This window comes from Accipiter gentilis, chromosome 27 (assembly GCF_929443795.1).
Source record: "Accipiter gentilis chromosome 27, bAccGen1.1, whole genome shotgun sequence".
Classification (NCBI taxonomy): domain Eukaryota; kingdom Metazoa; phylum Chordata; class Aves; order Accipitriformes; family Accipitridae; genus Astur; species Astur gentilis.
Genome location: NC_064906.1, coordinates 12,905,607 through 12,926,192, shown reverse-complemented (window position 1 = coordinate 12,926,192; position 20,586 = coordinate 12,905,607). Strand labels below are relative to the sequence as shown.

At 42.9% G+C, this 20,586-nt stretch overlaps 1 protein-coding gene across 1 annotated transcript in view; it reads left to right on the top strand.

The window, feature by feature from the left end:
- TMEFF1 (transmembrane protein with EGF like and two follistatin like domains 1) overlaps window positions 1-20,586 on the top strand; it is a 125,431-nt gene that overhangs the window by 63,599 nt on the left and 41,246 nt on the right. Inside the window, exons 2-4 of the mRNA XM_049830115.1 lie at window positions 6,980-7,089; window positions 11,666-11,795; window positions 20,168-20,194. Coding sequence (XP_049686072.1) covers window positions 6,980-7,089; window positions 11,666-11,795; window positions 20,168-20,194 — 267 coding nt within the window. The remainder of the gene's footprint in view (window positions 1-6,979; window positions 7,090-11,665; window positions 11,796-20,167; window positions 20,195-20,586) is intronic.

Below are 20,586 nucleotides of genomic sequence, written 5' to 3'. Positions count from 1 at the left end.
GCACAAAGCAGGTGGAACAACACTTCACCTTCAGCATTTGACACACATTAGGTGAGTTTGGCTTGTAGTTTTGCTTTTTGCTACAGAAATCGGGCACAGGGTTGTGGTAAGAGATGTCAGGTTAGCGCTGATGGATGTAGCACACTGAAGCTGGTAGAAGATAAAAATATCCTTCTGTGTCCACCACACAAACAACCTTTGCTTCCCATCTCCTGCAAAGAACTGAGACGCGTGTGTGTGTATGTGTGTCCCCGAGTCTGTGTCCCTGTTTCACATTTCTACTGTACAAACTAGAATTCCAACATATGGTTTAACTATCTTAAAAGAAGCCAGAAAGTCTCCAGAAAAAAGCTATTCTTAGCTAATCTCACTGTTGGGGTAGCATAATGCCAGTAAGGGGAACACTGCTTTTCAGAGTCTGCTAGGGCTTGGTCCTTGCTTCTTCAGTGGCTCTGCAAATGGACCCACCCACTTCAGAGATTTTTTTCCCCTTACACCTTTTAATTCAGTCTTCAACTCAGAAGCGTGTTTCCTGAATGTTGCTCTGATGTTTTGAAGGGGGCAGAGAAAGGGTGGTGGATCAGCTGTAAAGAAAGATTGGCTAAGGAGGGAAACTGGTGTAGCAGGTATAGTAGGAACCAGTGGGGAGTTGAAGACCTGCAATAAAATAAATGGAAGCAAGTTCTGTTGTACATGGCTGTAACTTGCATTTATCTGAGATTTGTACCCAGTGGCTGAAATGGGGAATAACTTACACTGCCTCACTTCAAACACATATTGCCAGTGTCAGAACAACTAGATCACACGCGGGGACTGCCAAAATTATGCCTCCTGTCCACAGCCTGTGTGTAACAGCTCTGTAAACATTTGCATGACTTACTGCAGGAATGGCAGTAAGTGCTGTGTACTGGGTACACTTTGAAAGAGCAATGGGATGGGGCCGAGCTTGTAGATTAAGACACCTAAATGTAAATGTTTATGTATAGATGTGTACATGTGAAGTAAGCGTCTGAACCAATGTCATAGTCATTGTAGGTGATGGAAATCTAAAGTGACTTAAGCTAGTACCAGCTGGGATGCTCATAGGTCTGCATGAGACTAGTAGGATCAACAGGAGAGCTGTGCTGGTTTGTTCTTTGCTAGCAGCTGGAGATGAGCAGTGGTATCCCAGGGGCATCCAAAATATTCCCTGGAGAATCTTTTTGCAGTGATTTTCTTTACCTGTGATGCTACTCAAACACTCAAACTCACCTTCATGGTTCAAGTGGGCAAGCTGTGCTTGGGAACAACTGGGGCAGGTGAAGTTTTATACGAGTTAGATTTAAGACACAGGTTATTACTGTACTTGTCACGTGAGCACCTCAGTTTTATAATCCTGTCATGGTTTAAGCCCAGCCAGTAACAAAGCACCACGAGGCTGCTCACTCACTCCTCCCCCACAGTAGGATGATGAGGAGAAAATATAACTAAATGCTCATGGGTTGAGACAAGGACAGGGAGGGAATCACTCACTAATTAGGGTCACAGGCAAAAACCAGACTCATCTTGGGGGGGGGGGGGGGGGGGGGGGGAAGTGTTACCAATAAATTCAAAACAGGACAATGAGAAGTAAAACCAAATCTTGAATCCCCTTCCCCCCACCCCTCACTCCTTCCCGGCTCAACTCCACTCCCAGTTTTCTCTCCCTCCTCCCCCCCAGCGACGCAGGGGGACGGGGAATGGGGGTTGGGGCCAGTTCCTCACACATTGTCTCTGCTGCTCCTTCCTCCTCAGGGGGAGGAGGACTCCTCACTTGACCCTGCTCCACTGTGGCGTCCGTTCCATGGGAGACGGTTCTTCACGAACTGCTCCAGCGTGGGTCCTTCCCACGGGCTGCAGTCCTTCAGGCACGGACTACTCAGCGTGGGCTTTCCCATGGAGCGGCGGCCATCTTGGGGGGGCATCACCCTGCTCCAGTGCGGGGTCCTCCACAGGCTGCAGGTGGGCATCTGCTCCCCCGCTCCCCTCCATGGGCCCAGGGGACACACAGCCTGCTGCCTCACCACGGGCTGTGGGGGCATCAACCTCCTCCCCCTCCTCCTCCCCTCCTCCCTCCCTGACCTCGGTATCTGCAGAGGGGTTCCTCTCACGTTCCAATCCCCCTACTCGCTGCAGGTTCCCCTTCTTAAATCTGTTCTCCCAGAGGTGCTACCGCCATCGCTGATGGGCTTGGCCTTGGCCAGCAGCAGGTCCAACTTGGAGCCCGGGAAGCTTCCAGCAGCTTCTCACAGGAGCGGGCCCTGCAGCCCCTCCCCCACTACCAAAACCCTGCCACACAAACCCAATACAAATCCTTAAGGGATAGATTTTAAGGTTTTTTCCCCCATGAAGTTCTCCAATCATTCCTAAATAATTTGCCAAAACCACAATGATTTCCCCAAACTGAACAAAGCCCATGATTTGCCAAAGCCAATCCAGAGTCATAAGGCTGACTCCCAAAATCGAGTAGGTTATAGATTTTCTGCTCAGTGGATTTTGACTCTCTTCTGTGGTCCTGTGAGCTCATCCAGTCAGAATGCCACTATCTCCAGTGTACTCTGTGGGCTCTAACATACCCTCACACAACATGATATCTCCTCTGGGCCCTTTCCCAAATCAGTGTTGACCCACTTCAGCTGTTCTTACAATTTTGGGGTTTCTTTTAATCTGTAGAGTAACAGGTGCTTTATGAACTTTCCCAGGTGTGTGGGTGTCTTTCTGTGGGTGTCTGTATATGACCTCCACGAGAAGCCATACATCCTAATTTAAAGCTTGGCTTCACAAAGAACAAACTCGCAGCAGTGAGGTGCCCCGCACTGCCTTGCCTTTTCCCTCTAGTGAGACTGGTGCGAGCTTGCTCCCCGTCTTGTACCAAACCCATAGGTCGGGAGCAAACGGGGGTGAGGGGTCCCGGGACCTCCCCTGTTTGGGGTCTTACCCATAGGAAACAGAAAACAGGCAGACGGGCAGAGAGGGTTATTCCCAGGCACAGGTGAAATATTCAAGAGGGCCAAAGCTGGCAGTACTGTTACTAAACCCACCCGCTCATTTTCACGTGGGAAAGGTATTTTTTTGGTTCCTTATATCCATTCATTGTTACTATTTACTGTTGCCAACCCCAGGAGAAACATGAGGTTTTGAAAAAAACAAATTGCTTACGAAGTTACCAGATTTGCCCATCTTTGATTTTATCTTATTCTTGAGGTATCCAGATGGAAGCAACATGTTTGATGTACTTAAACCTACAAATTTGATTTCATCTTCAGGTTCAGCATTTTGACACATGTAATTTAGCTTATAATGAGAGGTTCATGCCTCAGAGCAATGCATTTTGAGGTCACAGGCAGAAAGCCAATCTCCAGCTATTTGTATTGAGCTGTACTTCAAATTCTCTGAAAGGAGTCAGAATGGAGAAAGCTTTCCTCATTTTTAGTGATATATCAAATTATCGCAAGTTGAAACCTTTTCAAAAGAGGAAAAAAAAACCCAAAAGACCTTGATGTGGGTCTTTGCAGCCAAATTCCTGCAAGCTGCTCTCTGCCGGTCAGCCCTCACACCACCAGGAAGCGTATTGGCTGAACAGATACCAGCAAATCATTTTTAATACCTCATTTCAGGTCTTTGGAGATTAATTTTATCATAAATTTGGAAGCCTGATTTAATTGCGCTAATTATATTTTCTCCTGGGAGTTGATGGATTACTACTTACCATCTTCTCGCTGTACATAATGAATCACACTGAGGCTTTCTCTTATTTATACCTGTTAAATGTCTAGGAAATGAGTTGCGATAGGCATTAAAGAAACATGTAAGAAATTACCCTAAACCATTTGCTACATGTTCTTACTCCCTTCATAGGTCTGTTCTCACATATGATGATAATGATTCCGTTCTTCTGGAAATAATTGCAGAAACTCCATTTTAATTCTCTCTCTCTATGGGGAATCCACTGAAGAGAGAGCATATTTCAGACATGCAAGACATCTACGGTTCCTCTTCACATCACTCTATTAACATCCAGCCTCATCTATTCATTTTTTAACCAAATGCCGTAGATGTAGAAGTCATTATGGCCACCACACTCCCGGGTACTTGCGATTCCATCAGGTGTAATTGTGTGCGTGTCGGAGGCTTGATGTCGCCGCTGCTGGAATTTGCCACTGAGTGGAAGCAGGGATTAGGTGACATCCTGTCATAGAATAAAGTTCATCTGTCATGTTCAAGTGCCAGTCACCAGGGTATCTTGTCTTTTGTACAGCTTTGGAAAATCACATTGGCTCCCGGTCTCTGAATGACCTTCCCTGCTCAGCGTTCATCTCATGCAAAAAAGCTTATAATCAGTATTTATCACTTATGTGGAAAGAAAAAGAGTCCACTCCTAAAATGAAGTAACCGTTAAAATGGTGTGCTTTCTGTCATCTTAACTCCTCCTGTGGATTTGAAAAAAAAAAAAAAATAAAGTCTTGGTTTTTTTGGGTGAGGGAGGCTCATAAGGGCTGATTCCCCACCCCCATCTGCACTTCCCCTGTTACAGTTTTGCGCTGAAAACTTTCCCGTTCTCACTGGCTTTCACAATCAGAGCAATAGCTAAGTTAGGAACAAGTACATCTCTGGTTCAGCCTTGATGCTGAACTTCTAGCTGGGACTGTTTCTGAAACAGCCCCCCCTCCTATGCAGAGAAGTGAGGTCCCTTACCCCCGCCCCCCCTTGGCAAAGAGGCTCTTCTTTCCTGGGCGGTCGTGTGTCTTTTTCACACTGGGGGGTACAGAGGTCAGGGAAAAGTCTCCACCACACTGCTAGAACAGTTGGACATCATGTAGAGCCTCAGGATTTCAAGCATGAGTTGCAGCTGCCAAGGGGTTTCTTCTGCTGATTGGGGGGACTGGGTAGGATGCTGCAAAGCACCGAGTCCGGCGAGCTCAGCTGAGAGTTGAGAAGAGGGGACCCACATCTCATTAGTTTTCTGAGCTGATGAAAACAGGTTTTCGGAAGCTGTTCGCGATGTAATTTGTCTGTCTGGTTACTCCCTTTTAAAAATTGCATTTTCTCAAATGCGGTATCACCTAACGGTGGGTCCTTCTTTCAGATATGACAATCATTTCCCCTTAATTAATCTTGATAGTTTGTTCATCTTCGCAGAACAGATCTTCACGGGGAGAAAGAAAGGCACATTTCTTTCAGGAGCGAGTTATGAACACAAAAAAATTGAAAAGCTGCGATGTTCTGTCACATTAACTCCGTCCCTACAACGCAGCAGTCGTGCTTGATAAATGGCGACATTAAGAATAACATTAGAGAACATGTGCATGGGGTTGTGATGGCAACCAGGATACCTAACTACCCAGTTGCCCTGCTCATTTATGCCTTCGGGAATGATGGACATGTGGGGGAAAAAAAACCAAAATCGATATTTTTTCAATTTTTTGTCACAGTTGACAAAATGTGTGGATTATAACTGGACCTTCTGTTGAGCTATAATCCTGTAACTTTAGTGCTATGCTACGTAATTATGCTATATTAAATATAGAAGTATATGACACATAGCATAGTTTATTACACAAATTATTGTATAATTATATATTTATTTACGTAAACTACGTGTGTGAGTGTATAATGTTATGTAAACCCCTGGGAACAGTTTCCCAGTGTGTCTGTCACTGTCACACCAAAGTGTTGACGCTGCTGTGAGCAGGAGGGTGACTGCCTATTTAAGACTGCAAATGGCAGCGAGCATTATTTTCTTCTGCTTTTGACCTACCTTTCCCTGATTCTGAATGGCTGGTATTCAGTGCTTTCTTTAAGCCAGTTATCTGGATAGGGCTTACTTATTAAAAGTCACAGACAGTATTTTAAATCACACCGCTGTCAATGAATCTCTTTAGTGGGTCATAGTGCTATAGAGTCCCCGAGGTTTCTGACTCAAGCCGAAGCACAAACAGCTTCGAATGATACCCTTTGATATCAGTGCAGCCTTAAAAAGTGGCAGGGGATTTTTCCAGAGCCCTTGGTGTTATTTTCACCTTTTCATTGCAATCGATAGTAACAGCACCGTTCCCACACAGCCTGGCAAGGGCACGTTTAGGCTAACACTGACCGCTTCCATTATCCCACCAGTGCCTTCTTTTGCTCTCTCTCCTATATGTAGTTCCAATCAAATACTTATTCCAAAAGAATATATTTATTCTCCTTTAAAACTACCCTTGGATGTGATGCCCAAAAAAGCTTGTGGTCATTTAAGCAACCTTTGTAGCAGAGCTAGTGCCTATGCAGTTGATGTGTAGAGCCCCTTGGTTTCCCTGTGTTCCTCGAGCCGGCTTGCTTATTGAGGCAGGAGCTGTATTTGTGCTCCACGTTTTTATGCAGCAGCTAAGACAGAGGGCTTTGGTTCATTATTCCAGCTCCTACAGTGCAAGCAAATTATAATAGTTTAAACACACTTTGGTTTATTTTTAGTCTGAAGGATAAGAGTGTGGGCAAGCTGGAAACTGGAAAACTGGGCAGAGAAATTCTGATGGTTTAGCTTTTCTTCTTCTTCAGGACCTTTGTGGCAAGTAAGGCAAAAAGAGGTAGCGGGTGAGAAACATGGGCTATAGCTCATGTAAAGGTCCTGACTCCTGCTAGACGCAACTTCTGTGGAGGAAAGTTTTGTACTGGGCACATCCCCGGCATGGGGGACATGGAAGGGAGTTTGAGCACTGTAAACACGTGCCTGCTCCGTGTCTGTTTGTTTGGTGAAGTGGCCTTTAGCCACAGCCACTGTGCCAACCAGGCAAAGCTGCCCCTGGGGAGCAGGACGGAGCTGATGTGGGGCAACCCAGGGAACAGCTCTGGCTTTTTTCCTTTGGTTTCTGTATGGGGGTAAGGTAGCGGGGGAGGCTCAGTGAGTTTAAGGACAAGGAAGTCCCCAAAATTACTCATCTTACAATTTCTTTTCTGTCTCCTTTTTCTATTTTTTTCTCAGAGTTAAATGTAAGGGAATCCGACGTAAAAGTGTGTGATGAATCGTCATGTAAATACGGAGGAGTGTGTAAGGAAGAGGGCGACGGCTTGAAATGTGCGTGTCAGTTCCAGGTAAGGGCTGCTCACCTTTTTTGTTTGCCGTTTCTGACCAATCTTTCAGGTGTGTTGAAGTATTTGTAGAATCACCGCTTTAAGAATTTTTCTCATCAACAGGCTTATACAGTCTAACCATAAGCTCCTTTTTTAATGGCACTGATTGGGTCGGTATGCGACTGAACTTCACTGGGGTGTGCTCAGGGAGCAAGTGGAGAGCTCAGCATCATGTTAGCTCTCCCCACATGGTTTTGGTAAGTCAGCCAGCAGCACAGACCAACGTGGGGAAGAACGGAGGGCCACTGAGTGTGCCAGGCACCCCACTTGTGACCGGCATGGGCAGAGGTGGGGAGCACTGGGTGACACCAGCTTTTTGCCTCCCCACCTTGCCTTATCCTGCCCCAAGACCCAAGATGGGAGAGGAGGTGACCCAGAGCAGGGTGCTCAAGCATTGTCACACACACCAGATGAAGCTTTGTAATTTAAATGCAGTACTTATTATGGATTGCTTACTCTTACTACCCAGTATTCGGAGGTTTCTTCTGCTCTGCTGGTGGCCAAATGTGACCCTGGAAGATCTTAGGCATTTTGAAAATCAGATAATAACAGGACCACCAGTGATCATGAAGTTTATGAGTGAAAACAGTGAATTAGTCCCACTCAAGAAAAAAACAACCTATGGAAATTTGATTAAAAATATCCTCTGAACTTTTAAGAAGAAGTAAATAGCAGGTTCAATTTGCTTTGTTGGTTTTTGAGCCTTTAGTTTACAGTTTTTATAACTATCATGGCAATCCTTCCTCCCCTCCCACCCCATACTTTTTAGAGAAAAGAGAATACTGAGGTTCTTTCGTTTTACAATTTATAACCAGGACAAATATATCAAATATTATGAGACTCCTGGTAAAACTGGAAGAGGTCGCAGTGTTATCAACCATCCCTGGAGTAGGCTATCTTTCAGTGTTTTAAAAATAATCGTGTTTTCTGTTTCCAATAAATAATAAATCAAGGGGAACCAGAATAGCAAGCGTGTATGTGATCTTGCACTGGGTTTGGATTCCAGTGTTTCAGAACTGGCTTTTGATGTGGTGTCGTTCAGGTGGGTACCTGTGCTGGAGGCATCCTGCAGCTTATGTCCCATAAGAACAATGGGACCTGACTGCCTCTTAAAGGGAGAAAAAATTCGTAGGAGATGAGGTTTATTCATCAGCCCTAACTCTGTCCGTAGCTTTTATTTATGAAAAATACTAAGATAAAAACCCAGTAATGATTAAAAAAAAGGAAAATAATTTCAACCCTAGGCTAAGCAAAGGTCCCATTTATTTTCTGTAGGTAGTACATTTTACAACTTCCTAATATCCAGGTCACGAAGATGAAAAAAGGAAATAGCCCATGTGATAAGCTGATACTTTGTCTTGAAGAGCCCATTTTTAAAACCAGTATTATTTTTAAGCTAGTTACAAATTTACTTGCACTTCTTGAAAAATTTGTCTTATACTCTAAGGAAAGAAGTCTAAGGATGAGGAGAAGATGCTGTATTTTTCAGACATAGCAGGTTGAATTCTTCCTGTAACTCTCACCCTTAATTATTTGTCTGCAACTAGCAGCACCAAAATAGCCCAGGCAACAAACACCCAGCCCGAACTGTTAGGTTTTCTACATGCAAGACTATCTGATAGCTAGCTAATTTTTTTTCTGACATTGCAAGGTTTTGAAAAGGAGTTAGACACATTTGTGTACGGCAGCTCAGCTGCACACGTGCTGGAAGGAAGAGGTGGGCAAGTCAGCCTGTTCTCCCATTTCCTATTCCCCACAGCTGGAACAGAGCGCGTGCATAAATGCACCACTGGTCCCAACCAGCAAGGCATTTCTTCCACACTTAAAACTGCAGTTTTTTAGAAAAATGCAGGCTAGCAAGAGAATTGCCTAATTAAAATGGTCTCAGGTCCAGGTGCTGTCAGGTGAGGATTTTCCTGCTGGAAGGGGACTGGCCCTGGGTGTGAGGCTAAAGCCCACGGCTCCCCTGGCTGCCTGACAGCGGGGTGTTTTGGGGAACAGAGGGGCACGGCTATTCGCTGCCACCCCTGAACTAAGGCCAAGGCTGCCACAAACCGTCCCGCAGCTTTTGGAATATGCCCAGAGATTGCAGTTCCTTCCCAGGCATCATCGCTCCTTCCTCCTCCTTATCTGCCACCACTCCTGGCCTGGCAGTATTTCTCAACTGTTTGGTCTTCTGAAACTTTAAATATTAATGAGTCATAGGTTTTTCCTCCTAGGATCCCCTTTGGAGACGACTGGCTGCCAAATTTCAGTGTTGTCATTGACACAGCTCTAATGTCATGGCAGCAAGAGCTCTGCAGGCCACGACCTCTCTGAACACCTTGTAGGCTTTCGCTGTCTTTTGCCAAGTCATAAAGCGAGATTCCGAAGTTTGATTCCCCAGAATCAGATTTACAAATTAGACCGTAGGAGAGGCACTGAGGGATTCGGTTGTGCTCTGCTTGCAGTGACCTTGATGATATCCTGACTTTCTTCAGGCCTAGCCAGGAAAAAAAGGATAACTCACTGTTTATTATAATGCAGGTGGGGGATAACACATGTTCACCAAAATTTTGGAAAGGTATTTTGCTGTAATTTGGATGGTGTTTTACAGAACCCAAATTAAAAACTGATTAACACCTAGCGAGTGTTAGGGGAGGGGAGGGGAGAGAGAGCTGGTGCGAAGCTCTTTTTCGATCTCAGTAAGAAAGGCTTGACAAGAAATGGTTTAGTAAGGTAGCTGCTTTAATAAGACAGAATAGGAAAAGGAATATAGATAGTGAGTAAACCTTACATCCCTTCAGATACTGGGCACCCCACAATCATTCAGCATCGGATGGAGCCCGGGTGGATTTTCCCACGGCACACTGTGCAGAGCAGATCCCATCCGTGAAGAGATGTTCTCCCTTTTGGTCATTTGAGCTGTTAGAGGACTTCCTCACAAGAAAAATCCTAAAGGATGTTTGCATGAGAACTTTTGGCTGTACTGTATGAAATTCTTAAAGTCTTACCAAACTGTAATAAAAGAATCACTTTGCCTCTCATTTTCTATCTTCTGGACAGAAACCTGCAACTTTAAAACATCACACAGCAACTTTAAGATTGAATAGAGAATTATCTATTGGAAAGTATTGTTCCCCTCAAGAGTTGCCTGTTTAATTATTCCCTAGAAGTGACAGTTCAGTATGAGATGTGACAGGACTGATGGCTGTGGCTGAATGTCTGAGAGCTACTCACTATGGGAAAGTATTACAAAACTGTTAGAAATAATTTTCAGAGCTGGCAGCATGATTTACTTCTGTCTGTGCGTGCTTAGTTCATTCTCAGTTGGTCATCTATGGCAGGATGACAAAGGAAGGAGGATAATTCCCTTCAAAATTATGTTTTAAGGATTGAGTATTTTGAGGTTTGTGTATGCCAAAGCACAAAGAAACTCTTGTGGCAGAGACTGTAATTTGGAATCTGGAGAAGAAACTCCTGTCCTTTTGGAGCAGTTTAACTTAACTAATGTTGCAATTTCTGTGTGAACTCTCACTGGTTGAACTATACCAGTTTAATCATACACTTTATATGGTCAAGAAATTTGTGGCTAGTCTGTGTATTTGTTCATTGCTTCTTGTTGGGTTTTTTGCCTTGGGGTTCTGAAGGTGCAAAAGGTGTCTGGAATTAAAGTTACCATTGCAGCCCCAAACAGGGCAACATCTCCTTTTCCACGCAGTGAAGTGGGGTTTGGATCTCCCATTCAGCAGAGACCAGTGCAGCACTCGCAGGTGTTATAGGCAGATTGGTGGTTTCAGGGGGTTTCCCAGCACTTTAATGCACATTATATGTACAAGGGGTATATAATCCATCTTTCTTAGAATGTAAGAAAATAGCAAAATACAGGCTACTCCTGCCAAAGCCATTCTGAATGATAAATTTTCCTTTCTTCCTTTCTTTTTATTAAATGTACCAATGCTGCGGACTTTGAGCTAAAATTTTTCAGTATAGTAATACAAAAGCATTATTATAGTTGTTGACCAAGTAAAACAGACTCATGGTGATCGTAAATTTAATGGGGATGGTGACTGTTTTCCATGTCCCTTGAAAGATCAGCGTATGACCCAGAAGATCAGCAAATCTCCCTTTAAGCACTGTTCACCTTAAATTTTCCTTTGCTTAGTTTCATCCCCCTGTGCAGAGTCATACATTCTTGTATTATCTTGAAGAATTTTTCTCCTTCCTCAGTGTTTATCCTTCTAATACTTCTAGATACTTGTCATATTCCCCCTAGCCATTTCTAAGTCCCACCATAGTTATTTTTTTCTTTTAATCTTTCCTGCTGAATTCCTATGTTCAGCCCATACGGTGTTGGACTATTATTTCAGTGATCCAAAAGGAATACATACAGTGATATTGAGAAACTAATATATTTTAAATCTTCCTTTAATGAACAGGGTTATAAGTTACAGCTAGTAATTCATATTTATACAACTATCTTCCTGTATATTAATATGCAGTTGAGATTAATCACATCATTTGGTATGACTGAGTTACTTTATAATTTCTTTTTCAGTGTCACACAAACTATATTCCTGTTTGTGGATCAAATGGAGACACTTACCAAAATGAATGCTTCCTCAGGAGAGCTGCTTGCAAGCATCAGAAAGAGATAACAGTGGTATCAAGAGGACCTTGTTATTCTGGTATGTAAAACTTCACTTTGTGTCACTAATGAATGATGTTATATGGTTAGCTCTTTAGTTTTGCCCTTAATTCCAGAGATTTTAATTTTCATGCTTTTCATAGAATGATATAATCTGGAAACCCAGAGTCCCCTTCAGCAATGGAATATTTTTATAGAGAAGAAATCTGATATATCTTCTGATATGCTAACAGGTTAATAAATAAACATTAAAAGTAGAAATACTTTATCTGAAAAAAACAGTTTGTGAATGCTTCTGTATGTACAGAGGAGCCTTGATATTCATCAAAAGGCTTACAATAAATTTGGATTAGACTCCAAATTAGCTAATTCTTTAGGACTCATTTTTTGGATGTACAGAATTAGCGTGACATCCAGCATGTGACACTGATCATCATGACTGCCACTGTACCTGTATCCAAGGCATCATCTTTGACTATGTGTTGGGTCATTACATTGAAGGTATGAATAACTCTTACAAAATCATTTTACCTCACATTTCTAATGCAGTGGCCTTTTCTGTCTTTCCACACACTTAAAACACAGATTTTCCACACGCTTAAAATACATGGGACAGGCTTTCACTGTCTTGAATGTTGCAGCACGCTCTTGGACACATAAACTTTAGCCACCAGGGTCTTCTGAACCTCTGGACAGATCCAAAGTTTGTGAGACCAGACACATGGCTGCCTTTCTCAGAATTAAATTAAATGACTTGTAGCATCAACTGCATTCTTTGGTACCTAAATAACACACAAAAAAAAATTAAGTTGTGGGACATCCCTCATCTTTTGATGCACAGTAGTTGTATGTAACCTAAGCAAGGTTACACCTATGTGGCAGCCAAAAATGTGGCTACGGGTCAAGCGCGCACTCCTAGATAGCTTTATGTTGGCTAGTCTGGTTATTGATGACAATTTAGAGGTAGCAGCCTGGAACTCACTGGTAGTTGTGACATCCTATCTGGAAATTAGGGTAAATATATGGCCAGTGTACCTAGGCCAAGTCCTTGCTGCTGCCACCCCCAGAGCTACCTCATTTAAATGCAGTGTGGCTGCGTTTTACATGAACTGCTCTAATGCCTTTGACTGCAGCAAAGACCTATACTGAGATTTGGGGTTGCTTACTAAGCTCCAAAACAATCTATGATGTTGGTCCTAATACTGAAGGAAACCTGTGGTTTATGCCCAGCTCAGCTGCATAATTCCAGCAAACCTCAGGCAGATGACTGAATCTACCTTCTTTCCCAATCTCCCACCTGTAAATTATCTCCAGATACTGCAGAAATAGGAAAAAAATGCATTACAGTTTTGGAGCACTCACATATTCCTCTAACAACACCCAAGAAGTATGAAGGTTTGAACTGAGGTTGTATAAGTAAATATTTTTTTTAATTTCATGCCCAAATTATTTTAAGAAACAGACTCACAGCATGAAAGTTTCTTTCCCTCATGAAACTGAAATATTAGGATAATGTTTTGGGAACAACAAAGAAAAGTGTTTCTTTTTATATGCGTTCTACCCTACTAAGAAAAAGACATTTCGAAACGAAAAATTGACTCTTCTCAGCCTCAGGTTGCTGGCAGCTAATTACTACGTTACTCAGCTAGTCTGGGATTTTTATTTTAACCTTCCTTTACTTTAAGTCCTACATAAAACCCAGGAAACGCAGCATAATTTTTAGCACTTAGTGTAATAGATCAAGACATGTGTTGAGACACAATTGACCAGAAAGTACTGAAAACACATTTCTGAAACTGAGGATGTGATTCAGGCTGCATACTGCATTTACACTGCTGCAATTTAAAGTGCTTTGACGGAGCTCTACCAGAACAGTACCTGCTGCTCCCCATGTGTCTGACGCGCTCTGGTTGGTGTGAGAATATTGGATGATAAAAGCCATCACCTGGAACTTCTCCATGCCCTGACTGGTATCATGGGTCATCAAGAAGTCAATATATTTGTACTCTTGATCTGTAACACATATATAAGGAGAATCAAATGCCCAAATTAAAAAATCCTTTATAGACCCCTATTAATTTTCACAAAGTGCTTCTGAATTTGCTATGAAAATGCTTTGTTCTGGGACATCATTGGGAGCTAAGTATAGATTCACTGGTTTCCTATCAGAATTTTAGTTTTTCAAAGCAAAGCTTCATCCTGGTGGGATGAACCTGAGCCAATAGGACAAAATTCCCCCATAGTGTTGTAACAACTGTTTAATATTTAAAGTACGTCAGAGCTCTGAATCTCATACAAGAATGAAATACTTCCTGTTTGCCAGGGATTGATACCCTCTGAAGCTACAGCACTGGAACAGAGTATACTGAGTGATTTAGTCAGACCTATTTCTTGGCAGGTAACATTTTGATTAAATTTTTATGGTCATGGGTGATTTAGCAGCATATTTATATATTTATTCCCTTTGTCCAAGTGCTGTCAAGTTGCAAGATCCTAAAATAAGCAACGTTTAAAAAAAAGAGTCAATCATGGGTGCTTTAGGAATGAACAAAATGAAAGTTTTGACATTAAAGATAGTGTTTTAGAGAAATGTAAGAGAGGTGTAGCTGAAGTTTTCAGGAGTGCATATACAGGTCTTAACATTGCCAAAGTCCATTTTTCAGTGAAGGGACATTGGGTTTTTTTCAAATATCTGGGTTTACAGAGGTGTTTCTATGCCTAATTACCCCTGGCACAAGGTGTGGATGACGAGGGTCTGTGGGTTTTAGACAGTGCATGTAGCCCCACGTTGCAATATACAGAGAAACTAGGAAAATGAGTGAAATGCAGCTTTAGTGCTCTCTTTGCCTAGTACCTTAATATACCTTTGAGAAACAATGGGTCAAATCAAACTATATACAATTTTGTCCTACACCTAACCTGGCCTTTTGCATTCATAAAGGAATCATGCAGTCCATGTCTGGATGGAGATGAACAGGGCTGCAAAGCAAAGTTTTTGCTGGTAGTACTTCCCATCTTCCACAGCTTCTCTTCCTTGCTCTGTGGGATTATGCTGTGAACAAAAGCAGAGTGCTGTCCCAGCCTTTTCCTTTTTTTTTTTAATTTTTTTTTTATTTCTTACCCTTATGAGTTGCCTGTTTGCAGTTCAGCTCACAACCAAATGCAGAAGCAGGACCATCCAGCAGGGCAGGGGGACATGGCAGGATCTACACCAGGACTTGATCAGTTCATAAAGGGTGACATTACACTAAAAATTCATTCATGTTATGCCATCTTCTACCAGAGGTTATCCTGAACTGGCTTGCTAACCAGATTTAAGAAACCAGGAAGGGAGGGAGGTCACGGTGCTCAGAGCAAAGAGGAGTGTCACCGAGTCCCTTGATTTATTCTGCCTCCTTTTGTTGGTGAATTTATTGTCTTCTATTAGTTTAAATAAAATAAATTAATTTAGTAAATAAGAAATACACCTTAACAATTCATTTCTAAGAATCTGTGTTCCTGTTAGCCCACATGCAGAGCCATGATTTTGACTGCTGCCAGATTTATATTATATGCACATGAAAATGTAACCACACAGTGATGTAGTTGATATATTGTACTTACAGATTCTCAGTGTACTGTATATTTTTGGAAGGCACAGTCCACTGCTTGCTGTTGGGATTTCTAAGGGGAAAAAAAAAAGGCTATTTGCAGAACTAGAAACAAACCCTCTATCTCTGTTAGATTTAAGGAATTATTCTCTTAGGAGTGGCTTTAACTTAGTGTTCTTCAGTCTGAAGTAATCAAAATCTTACCCTAAATTTGAATGCACAGGTTTTTACAGTAAGTGTTTTTGGGTGGGGTTTTTTTTTGTGTGAGGCTTACAGTGAAGCATAATTAGATGCACACATTGTCCTGAAAAGAAATATAATAAGCTCATTTTAATCCTTTTGAGGGAGTTAAGGAAGAAATTCTAGGCAACTCACTTCTAGATTAAGTGTGAAAATAACTATGCTCTTGCAAGAAAGCCATCTCAAACCTGAAAACCTGCTGTAGAAACATTTATTCATTCTGAGCGCTGACCAAGACCCTTACTCCCAGATTTAGTGCAGTACAGGAGCTTTCCTCTCCAGCCTGCGAGGAGGGTTTGCGACAGCACAGCGTCACCGTTCTGTCATTAGGAAATGTTTTGGAAGCAAAGAAATAGGCTTATCCAGACACATTTAATATTTAATTTCGTGTACTTTTTTTTTTGCATGGCATGCTTAAGCAGGAAATGGCTACCAGGATCAAGTGATAGCAACTAGTTTTCCCCTGAAGATTTCAAGGCAAATGGACATTCCCTACGCACAGCCTGGCAATGCAGAGGTTAAAAGCCTATCTCCAGCAGCCAGAGGCCTCCCAGCTGCTGGCAATTAGGCTTGTCAGCATTCCTCCCCAAAAGCCCCTGCTGGCATATCAAAATCAAGGGGAATTGCTAGCAGGCAGCTCTGCTTTTGGAGGGTGGGGATACAAACGGAGCAGGAGCAGGAGCAGGAGCAGGAGCAGGAGCAGGAGCAGGAGCAGGAGCAGGAGCGAATTAGAACTGAACTGCTGCTGGGAGCACTGGGGTGGCTGAGCTGGCATGCTCCTTCACAAACCACTTTTGTGCAGCGACATGAGCTCTGCTCCATTGCCATCAGCGGGAAGTTGGAGCTTGCTTTGGTCTTTGCTCTGGCTGGTGGCTTGAAATGGGCTGTGCGAGTTTTGGATCACTTCTGAAACACTGGTCCTTGCGCTGCTGCTTGGAGATTTTGAGGCCTGTGCTGCTGCTGCAGGAGCTGATGGAGAATTGCACCGTGCTGAGGAAAGGGGAAGTTAAAAGCTCCCACCAAGCAATGTAATGGTGGTCTCATTGCCGTGTCTACTGGCAACTGTAGATCAGGTTGGTCTTCTTTAGTAGCAAGGTCTTGATAATTTTATTCAGTCTTTACTTAGAGGCACTGTTGTGTACCTAGAGTTAAGCTGCAGCAAGCTTGCGCTGTCCCACGATGGAGAGGACTGCTCTGTTAGCTCTGTTAACTGGGAAATCCAGGCTAACGGGGAACTAGGAGTTGAGATAGCAGCTGCCCTTTCTGTCTTCCAGTTCTGTCTCATAAGATGAGTAACCAAAGACAATTGAATAAAGGCGTCAACATTATCCAGGACTTGCTCAGTGAAGTTTATGGAGTGCTGGTGTGGGAAGACTAATTTCTGCTTAATGCAAAGAAGTGGCACATACGGTCTTTGTACTAAAAAACCCACAGCTGTATCCCAAAAGCTTTAGGGGAAATTCCAGGACTTGGGTATGAAGAGTATAATAACTCCTGGGTGCCGAAGTTCAGATGCTGGAAATCCCTTCTCAGCTGTCAGCTAAGCCTTGCAATACCTAAATTCTGCAAATACATCATTTTTTGGCTTTGTTTCCTGGAGAAAAGTATGCAGTTTTACCTTTGATGTGTCAAGAGGTGTTCTGTTTTGCCCACGACTGAATAGCTGCTGATCTGTTTCTTACACAGATCCAAAAAAGGTGCGGTGTTTTTGTTTCTTTGCCTGCCGCTCTGGGAGCAGGATCAGATAGGTTTGCTCTGGAGGTGCCCACTGGATTACCTGGCCCATGTGTATCAAATGGAAGGGTCCGCTTACTTAAAATTTGGCAGTGAACTGTTTGTCTTCCAGTTTGTACTTTGCAGTTTGGAGCTGTTGGCCCTGAATGGCTCAATTTTCATGCTAGTTTGAGTTAAAAGCCATCCCTCCTGAATGAGAAAGGCTGCAGGCTTTTTTGGGTTTGGAGAGTGTACCTTCTGCCTCTGCACCAAAGCAGACCCATGGTACAGAAATGGCTCCTGTTCAGAGAGAATAAAAAAAAAGGGGGGGGATTCTGACTGCAGCCTATTGCTTACAGCATTCAGATGCTGTGTCTGATCCAAGTGCTTCTTTATGTATTTTATCCAGAAACTCCTTCACTGATAAGAGCAGCTCACGGCAGAAGCCTGTACATTTGTGTATAAGCATATTTTTACAAGCCTGTTTGGAGAAGGGTGGCTTAAGTAAAGAGAGAAGTCAATCACTCTTTAATTACTGACCTGTGACTGGCGGGGGGGTTGCTGTTTCTGTCCAGCTTCCTCACTTGTTTTAGCATCTCTCTTGCCAGGTCTTGGTGCACGGAGACCACTTTTGGAAATCCTGAAAAGAGCAGAGCTGCTTGTCCAAGTAAGCTTGCAAAAAAATGCTACTTTTTTAAGCAGCAGCTGCTTGGGAAAATCTAGCCAAAGCTCAGAAAAAAGCAAGGAACACGGGCTTAGTTTAGCATGGTTACCCTGGAGACAAAAGTCCTAGCATAGCTCCCAGGCTCAGAGGGGAGGCACGAGCTCCCAGTGAAAAGTTTAAAATGATGCGGTGTTATAGAGGATGACACTCTTTTTTTAATGGTTTCTTGAGATCTGAAAGCCCAGAGAAGTGGGAATGCATCTATCCTGTTACTATGATGTCCTGCCAAGTGGAGACGGAGTTGCCTGTGGACTTTATGTGTATCAGCCCAATGATCCATAGAGGCGGGCAGTCTGAGCATCAGCTCTATCGTTTACTTGGCTCTCTCGTTACAGCTCGTACTGTCTATGTGATGGTACCTCCCCTGCCACCCAGCATGTGCCCCTCGTGGCATAACTGGAGCCCCTCGTGCTGGAGCTGAGCGGTGTGTCTCACCTCAGAGCTGAATGCACAGAGGAAAGCAGTTGGAGAGTGAGAGTTGGAAATAAAAACATGGAACAAGTCAAGTTTCTTTGAGACATTTTAGCCTTTGTTTTTTATATGAATTACATGTCAAACTTGCTCATGTTTGTATGTCAGCCTTCTCTCCCCTAGAACAGCTTATGACACAATTTCACCACTACAAATAAGCCTATATACTTACCTCATATAAGTAAACTATATGCCTCCGAATTTCTTAGTGAAGAAATACCGCATCATAAGGCGTATTTCTCAGTGATTTCATATGGGATTGTCTGCTTTGACAGTAAAGTGGGTCACTCTTCATGGAACAAGAGCCCTTCTGTTTTTGCGTTCATTTCTGTAAGGTAATAAGCTCAGTCTATTAGACATGGAACAGTGGTATAGGAGGAAAGAAAGGAAAATTTAGGTGGAGGGAAAAAAACCTCTCTATTCCTGATACTCCATGTGACAGGAGATTATTTTTAATGTGTGAAGTGACCCAGTAACGTGGAATTTCACACTTTCATCCACGCACTAGAGGGAATTATTCTTAGAAATATAGCTACTGAAAGAAAAGGGGGGAGGGAACTGAGCAAATGGATGGTTTGGTTTTTCCTCTGATGTGAACAATGAGCTCATACGTGGAAGTAAGAACGCCGCTCCTCCCTCTGTCTGGTCTCCTTCTTTCGGATTTGTGGAAATAAATTCAGCTGCCTTCTCTATCATCAAAGCAGGCATGAAAGGAGAGGTGTGGGATGAGCAGAGTGTGTGCTCTGCTCTTCTCCTCATCCTCCAGAGAAGCCGAGCTAGCGGGCATGGGGAGCAATTCACTGACGGTAGTTGCCGTCCCATCCTTGCCTCTCTGCCTCCTTTGAGCAAGAAAGACCGAGGGAGGTTTGTGACTCAGGACGTGCGTTTAAAGGGCTTGTCTTTACTGCCATGCTAGCTGAAGACGCTGTGCAGAGCGCTGCCCAGCGGGATGCACATCCCCGTACAAAATCCCTAACCAGCTCCATAATGCTCTGAAGTGGCGTTAGCTGGCCTGGGGTGGTGAGGAAGCTCAACTCCTGTTGACGCTTGAACTGCTAATGCAAAGGGGATGCAGCCACGAGCTGTCACTCATCAGATGCTAATCCAGTCAGTCTAATGTCAGTGAAATAACTATGCCATTAGAGCATCCTTAAACGAAGTGATTGACTCAGCTGAGAGGAGCTATTTTGTCGTTCGATGACTTAAGCCAACTTTACTTTGAGGACTAGTTGTCTTCAGAGATACTCCTGCAGTTGGGTGATTTACATATTCCTTCATGTACCACTCCCAGGCCCAAAGGGTAAAAAAAAAAAAATATATATATATTCCAAAAATCAGACTCTGTACTCCTAATCTCCTTAGGAGATCATCAAATTTGAATGTCTAACAGTTGAAAAAGGGGTAAGAAAGCAATTTAGTTTTCATTATTGAATGATGCTGTTCCTTGGGTAAAAATATCTTGACAGGGAAGAGAAAGAGTAGGGCACAGTAAGCATGGACAAACTGTATTAAAGGATGCCAGGCTTTATGTGGGATGTTTGTTTTTACACCTGGCTCATAAAATGTAACACCTGTGTAATGTTTTACAGTGACAAGTTCCTGAACAAACAGCTGCTCCTGGAGCAATATTTTCATTTGCTTTCTTTTTTTTCTCCCCCTCTGTTTCTTTTTCAGATAATGGCTCTGGGTCAGGAGAAGGAGGTGAGTACCAAACCCCAGTTATATTTGCTTTTGGTCTTTCTTTTTGACTATAAGTGTGTCAGTTTTGCGTATGTGGTTGCTGTATACCACATCAATTAAGGAAAAATTATGACAACTTAAAAATAAGCTTTAACATTGCAGTGTTATCTGACCATCTCAGAACAGTATTTGTATAGGAATAGATTGTAGTGTGCATTTGACCAATGTTGTTCTTTCAGATTTGACCTATATAATTTGTCATTTGTTGCCAGCAACATAGTGTAATATTTAGATCCCTATTTCACCTGTATTTCGCTTCTGGAAATGTCCATCCACAATAAATTTCTTACCTTTTTTTTTCTTGCATTCATTTCCGTAGTGTCTACAATGCCTAGTTATTACTTTATCCTTGG